The 7367-nt window shown below is 36.5% G+C and overlaps 1 protein-coding gene across 1 annotated transcript; it reads left to right on the top strand.

Annotated features, from left to right (window-relative positions):
* The first annotated feature begins 6133 nt into the window (after window positions 1-6133).
* Window positions 6134-7119, top strand: LOC145487705 (uncharacterized). Its single transcript, XM_081466526.1, has 2 exons — window positions 6134-6336; window positions 6618-7119. The coding sequence occupies exons 1-2, from the start codon at window positions 6182-6184 to the stop codon at window positions 6877-6879; spliced, it is 417 nt and encodes a 138-aa protein (XP_081322652.1). The 5' UTR covers window positions 6134-6181; the 3' UTR covers window positions 6880-7119.
* The last annotated feature ends 248 nt before the right edge of the window (window positions 7120-7367 follow it).

The raw sequence follows: 7367 nt of genomic DNA, 5'->3' as shown, positions 1-7367 counted from the left end.
GTTCCCAGTATTTTTATTCTGTGCATAGCTGCCTTTTTTCGAAGCCGAAGAGGGAATCATCGGATAACGAACCAAAGACGTTTGTCTTAGAATTCAGAGTCAAGTTGGACGTTCCTGTAAACCTTGCAAGGAGTGCTTGTGTAGCTTTCTGTCACTTTTAATCCCTTGACATAATTTTGTCTCTCCTTGTTTACATTTTCCGTTCCGAAGAGGGAAAAGTCTAACGTCATATTAGTCATTTTGTATATTGCATTTCGATAGGTCCTAATATCTCTTCATTCTCAGAACATCATTGACATCATTGTAAAAGCTGCTTATGATTGTGGGAACTAGAGTTTGGTAAATTACCGGAAAAGAGTAGGACCTCACTAGGTATACACAAATTTCGAGAATTTCTCGCCGGCAATTTCTGTTTCATTTGGTTTTCCTCTCGAAATATCCAGAATTTTCGGCTCTATGGTTCGCAATTCGGAATTTCAACAACTTAAGGACTTTCAGAAAACTTTCGAAGGAAATTCCGTGACATTTTGGTAACTTTTGGTTGAATGGAAAGCGCCCTAGTTTTCAGTAATTTTCAAGTTAACTGTGCAATATTTGAAACGACCTTCACCTGAACTCAGTGTCAAAAGCGAAATGGGGTCAATACCTTAAGGGACGTAAAATCCTGGTAGTCCTACTCTCAGTTAATATTTCGATATTTCTTCCCGTGTCGTCCGCATTGCATGGTTATTTGCCTCTTGAATGAAGGCGACTTTAAAATACACTTGTTAGTGTTCGGAATCCCTGTTTCATTGCCGTATTAAAATTCCAGCTAATATACTACATGTATTTTAGGATACGACATTACCATAAATATCGAGGCCTTGATCAACAAAGCACACAAGGAGAAATTGTCTTCAACAGGAAACCGGAAGATGATAACATATTAACATCGCATCGCTTTTCTCCTGGCCAAGAATTTCCAAAAGATTCGCATAATCTATAACCGAAAGTACTCAGTATTTATATTCTGTACGTGCTTAGCTGCCTTTTTCGAAGCCACATAGAGAACTATCGGATAACGAACCAAAGACGTTTGTTATCAAATTCAGAGTCAATTTGGAAGTTCCCGTAAACCTTGAAAGAAATGGTTGTAGCTTTCCGTCCCTTTTTATCTCTTGACATGATTTTATATTCTCTCCTCTTCATTAAAAACGTATTTGTTAAAAAAAACTTTGATTGGGATGTAAGAAGTTAGAATTTTTTAGATATAAAGTAAGTGTGTTTATGTTGACACGCAGATCAATGGCAAAAATAGCAAGGCTAAGGCTCAAGTGGTCTTTCAACAGCAAACGTTTTCTGGAGTAAATCTTAAAACGTTGAGAGGTTTGCAGCGTACTTCATCATCAAGTTATCGTGAAAACAATTATGAGAAGATGACAGTACACATTAGTCATTTTCCTGTCCTCTCCTGCACCAATATGGTGATCATAAAACTAAAGAACAAAATTTGAAAATGATATGATGATATTTGTTTTCGTGACAGTTCAGAAGGGACATCTTGAAAATTTAATAATTTAAAAATGCTACACTGCCAAAACGAAGCATAAAGTTGATCCCGCAATTTCAGGCATAGAAGTTAATGTTTACTATACTAAAGAAACAGCACCTTAAATGTAGACATTTAACCATTATCACATGATTCTATTTTGAACGGCTTTGTATTGGTGATCTGTCACGGCAGCATTGGCGAAGTAGTATCTGTTTTTTTCTTTTTGACCGGGTAAACGCTTTTAACTGTGTCAATTAAGGTAACACAATTATGCATTGTATTCAAAGGTTAAGGATTTCGCAAACTGCCTCCCAGTCCATCCATTACACTGATCGTGTTAATTTCTTTCCATTCCATATTAAGGACGTTCGCGCTAATTGTCTCTACGCATCCTTACTGCGCACGCAAATTCACACGCCACGTCTTGCACGAGAGCACACGCTAAGTAATAAAATGATCAGATTGCCATTGTTATAGCTTTGTCTGGATTTAACGTTCTTGGACGTTCGTTGACCCCTAGTTTTCTTTTGATAGATCATTTTCTCCACCGATTTTCTACGTTTAGCGATGAAATGAAAAAAATCTATTGACTAGAAGTTTGAATTTTTGGAAAAACACACCATCGAATTCCGTTCTTTTTAGCTCTTCGTTTATCAGTGCGACGGTTTCAAATGCCTCTTGAAGGGTTAAGTTTTGTGAAAACGTTGGTAACATTTGGAATTATGTACGCAAAAGACCCACTTTTACAAAAATATGGCTAAGATCGTTTGCCTCCGTTGACTCACCTTCGATAATTTAAACTATTAACCCCTGTAGACCATGCTGAATTACGTGGGTCAATTGTTCAAAATTAGGGTTGTTTTCCACACGCTTTATCTCTGAAACGAAGTCCGTGACCCACAGTTTTTTTGCATTTCTGCCACAAGTAACTCATTATCTGACTGCAGTAAAATTCTCAAAAAAAAATCTATCGACTGGAAAATTTTCGCGAACGTCCTTAAAACGGATATATGTACTTTTTTATTTATGATTTCATAAAAAACGCAACAATATAACAACGCAGCGACATCCAAACAACATAAAGCAAAAGATTTGAGCAAAAACACGCATTCAAAAAAGTGAAATGTATTCATAGACTATTTCTTCACGAGTGTCAAAAACATAGATGTAATTTTCAATCCAATCAAATCCAAAATGCTCACGATTTATTATCTTAATCACTTGAATTAAATGGCTAAAGCCATTTAACACTCTAATATATATGATCTTGTGTTGGGGTTATATTTGCTCCAGGGTTTCCTTTACTTGTTCGCTGGCTTTTCTCCCGGCACGTATCATTCCAAACTCTAACTTTATATCGATGCACGTACGAGCTCGCGCGTCACGTAGGTGTACAAAATTACATTCAAATCTTCTTACGTTGACAGCATATTTTGAAAAAGACTCAGTTTCTGCCTATCGAACTGAATGTTGCTGATAGATATTTGTCAATCGCTGCGAAGGGGGAACTGTACTTTTTTGTGCTGTCTTATGATTCCTCAGGTCGGTCTTCCAACCACGCGGGTAGAAATATAAAATTTACTTATCTCATAAATGCCACTAATAACGTCAAGTATTGGATAATGGGCCAACACTACAAGAAGATAAGCTCTAAATTGTTATATTGGATCAGGCTTACATGTGAATTTGGATAATAGACCAACACTACAAATAGATAAGCACCTAATTTTCTATATTGGATCATGCTTTCCTGTAAGATTCCAAAAAAATGCCTTACTCATTTGAAGTACATGCTCAAACGTGATTTTCCTATTGTTCGTATTTTTTTTTCGGTGAAGTCATCTCTATATTTTTTTCTCATTAAAAGCATTTTAATGTGACCATTTTTTGGAAGCAATACTGCTTATTGTCGAAATTCGACTAGGGCATTCTCTTTATTCTGTCGTATTTCAGTTATGCAAATTATTACTATGATAATACTAAGAATACTGTCCCACATAAAAACTCGATTGTCAGTGAGAATTATTGGTCTATTCACTTTCATTAAGATGTGCTTAGTTTGAAAACACACTGGTACGTGCTGAAGGTCTTCGTGAAATTTAAAAATACGATAAGGTTTAAACGTATATTGTTTACGTGTCTCAAAATCTATTTCGGGAAAGGTTTTAAGTGGCACTTGTGTCATGGATGAGATCATTCAAAAACAAACACAAAAACAAGATTAGAGCTGATTACAGAGAAGTATTGGGCCAAGCTTTGCTTCAGATAAAAAAGATCTAGAATTAATGTTACGCAGCTAGAAGTGGTCAGGAGAGCTTCTTAACGAAATGAAATTTTCTCACCAAAACAAGTTAAAAATAACAATAAATTCTATTGACAATAAGTAATATACTAACAGCTCGGGATAGACGGGTAAATTTTCTCAAAGTTGCATTTTTTTTAAGCCAAGAATATTGTAAATCTCAAAATGAATTGTCGTTGCACGTTTTCAGTGTTGACGGCGTGCTAGTCTGCGTGGCAAACGTTTCCGTTCGATTTTCCAGGCTGCGGGGAGATTGAGCAAACGAGCGCCTGGGGTGAGGAAAAATTTGGGAGAAGTGGGGAGAGGTGGGCAAAAAAAAAAAAAAAAAAAAACTTCTAAATTTCGCACTTGCTCGCAGTTTCGTTCCCTTCGCTTGCTTCTGGAAATGAACGGCTGCTATCGAGGTTAACAGCGTTCATGTTTATATATTTGCGTTTAACACGTACAATTAAAACTAACAAACGAATATTAAAGTTATTTAACAAAGCTAATAATGTAAGCACCTCTCTGTGTCTGAGAACCATACAGAAGAAGAACACCTGTGTAAGATCTACATGTGTAGGGTAGTCACTGTTGGCTTTGTAAAATTTCAAAGCCATTTTTTCCCGTAAATTGTATAAACCCCCAAGGTCAAGTTTATTCTTACGTCAAAATGTTATTTTTGTCTGTAGGTCTTTGAATTATTGGGGTTCTAACCTTACGTCTTATTACTACAAACTCAAATATTTTTGCGGCAGCTTAAAAATTCAGTATCTATACTTTTGTTGCTAGGTGAATATGTTGTTTTGTTCTTTTGAGTTGTTTTCTAAATTGGGTCATCGTGTTGCCCTGAACGTGTTAATTACATTGTGCATAGAGCTACGCGTTTCCTCTGGTTTGGAAAATTATGGGGAACCACATATTAAGCTCATCTAGATAGTGTGTTTCGTATGGAAAGGAAAACTTCCACCTCATGTATCCAGAAAATAATAGGTAAAATTAAATCAATAGATAAAATAAGATGTATTTATTATTTCCATAAATAAGATTAAATTACACTATTTAGTAAGGAAGCCACATCAGGCTCAGTGGGTTTTCATGCGAGTCCTGAATCCTGGTCAAATAAAAATTTGGAAAAGTTGCTTTTGTTGAGGGAGAAAAAAACGGAGAATACGTAGAAAAACCTCGGAGCAAGGCGAGAACCAACAGCAAACTCAACCCACTTATGGCAACGGGCCGGAATCGAACCCGGGCCACATTAGTAGGAGGCGAGCGCTCTCATCTCTGAGTCATCCTTACGTCATCTTTGCGCCATCCTTGGGCCATCTTTGCGTCATATTTGCATCATTCCTGCTACCCACGTCCCTTCTCCCTTCCGGTGTTGAAGCTACCCCAACTTAAACCATCACGACAGAGAATGGATAGACATTCAGGTAGATCTGCAATACATGATGGTTTTATGTATATAGCATTCACGTGTATTGTAAAGAAACGGCCAGTCAACTCAATTTCAAAAGGTAGCATGTGTTTTCAAACTTGGTTGCTGGTCTACCAAAGGAGCCTCAAGAAACAAAGGCAATAGAGTCAAAAAAGTTATATGTGAAATAAACAAAACGCCCCCTGGCATTAGTAACTGTGCAGAACTCAAGTAAAATGTTGAGAAAAAGTTCAATATTACATAATAATTGTATATTTTGCGTGTTTAATTGGATCAGTACAATTTACACGGCCTATGAAGATGGCCTACTTCTAAGCCTACTAACAGAACAAGAAGTGCAAATAGAATCTTTAAAAAAAATAACCGTTGCAATGGTCTAATGAAATAAATTTGCAAATTAAAAAAAAGAAATCCGTTCATGAAATTCGTTCCCTTCATGTTGCATGTGAGTGGGTTTTACAATCTCCATCTACAAACGGAAAATCAGCAATTGTGGTACCTAAAAGAACATTATAAACACTATTTTTATAACAATTTTTTTCTCGACGCAGGCTGAATAGATTTTTTATTCTGCCGATTTTAGAGTGAAAATATTTCTGTTAATATTCTTCGATTAAATCTACGACATTTCCGTTTTAGAACATATTGGAGGATTAATTACAAAAAATGTATTTTTATGAAAAAATGGTGTACTGCATTAAATATCAGACGTGGAAGAAAGCAAGTTCACCGCCTGGCGCGGTGAATATAGCGTCATATAAGGAACCACTCAATCAGTATGATTGCTGGAAACTCTTTTATCAGCTCTGAAATTATACTAACAAAAAATATTATGACGTGGAAGAAAGCAGCCTCACAATATCATTCGTCTAGTTATGTTTAAAAGGAGCAATTCTCCGCACTTTTTATTAGTCGCAACAAGCTATCAAGAATGAAGGCAATTCTCTTATTAGTTGTAGTTGGCTTCGTCCTAGCTGTGGGTTTTGCAGTTCCTCTCGGCGATGATGATTTGGGGTCAAAAAACAGCGAGCTGGAGGACATTGCAGATGAGTTAGCGGATGACTTTGAACGAGAGGATCTGAAAAGGTATGATGCTAATGGTAAAGAGGGGAAAACGGTAGCATTAATACGGAGGAAATTTGAGTTAGTCATTAATACACGTTTAAAACAAGGCTCAGCGAGTAACATGTGGAGGTGCACTTTATCAATTTGTTTTTCTACCATTATATTTCAAACGCTGGACACGAGTTTTACATCAGACGCTTAAAACATAATTTGGTATCGTAAAAACAATTAACAGACTGTTTTGTCCATAATAAGGCTTGTTCATAATTGCGAGATTTTGAAATTTGATATTATGATTGCAGTGCCTATGGGATGGCCACGGAAGATGCAGAGAATGATGAAGATGTCTTTGGTGATGAAGATGATAACAACAGAGACGAAGACCAAGTAGAAGACGAAGAAGGCAATACTGCCATTGAAAGGTCTTCCGACCCTTTTATAGGCGTTGGTCGTATTGGTCGTACAGCACGACGCATAATTCGACATGTTCCACGTACAGTTCGACGTATAGGACGCACAGTTCGACGTATCGGACGCAAAATTGGTCGTGTATTCCGTGGTTAACCTGGGTATAATTCAGGCCTGGTCAGGGGAAGAGATTTGAAATAACACTATCCTGGTAAACATAATAGTAATTCATAAATAAAAGTTTGTGAGCTGTCGGGCAGTTGCTAAATAGAAATAAATGCTAATGTTAATCAACGTTTCAATGGATTATATTTCTTGAAGTACTTTTGCTGTTATAGCTAATATCTTGGGCGATGCTGGAAACAAAACATGGATTTCCACTTTTTGCAAAGATTTAGTCACACCCTTCCTCATAATTATCACTTCTCCTGCTTCTTTAGTGTTTTTGTTTTTGTTTTTTGTTTTCGTTATACATTTTTTTCCCCTTATCACCTCAGTGCTATTTATGCCACAGAAAACGATCAAATGGCCTTTTAAGATTGCATATTGGTGACTAAGAATACGCAGGTAAATCAATAAAAAATACGTTTGAAGTCGAAATTTTACGTCTGTAATATTATCTATCGTATTTGTTTAATGCACAA

This window comes from Orbicella franksi, chromosome 5 (genome assembly GCF_964199315.1).
Source record: "Orbicella franksi chromosome 5, jaOrbFran1.1, whole genome shotgun sequence".
Lineage (NCBI taxonomy): Eukaryota > Metazoa > Cnidaria > Anthozoa > Scleractinia > Merulinidae > Orbicella > Orbicella franksi.
Note: the sequence above shows the minus strand (reverse complement) of the source record. Positions and strands in the feature narration are given on the sequence as shown.

Excerpts from the sequence above, each read along its gene's own strand:
- LOC145487705 (XM_081466526.1), top strand. The coding sequence starts at position 6,182 with ATGAAGGCAATTCTCTTATTAGTTGTAGTTGGCTTCGTCCTAGCTGTG. Across the intron at positions 6,337-6,617 it reads GAACGAGAGGATCTGAAAAG|TGCCTATGGGATGGCCACGG; the intron begins GTATGATGCTAA and ends TTATGATTGCAG.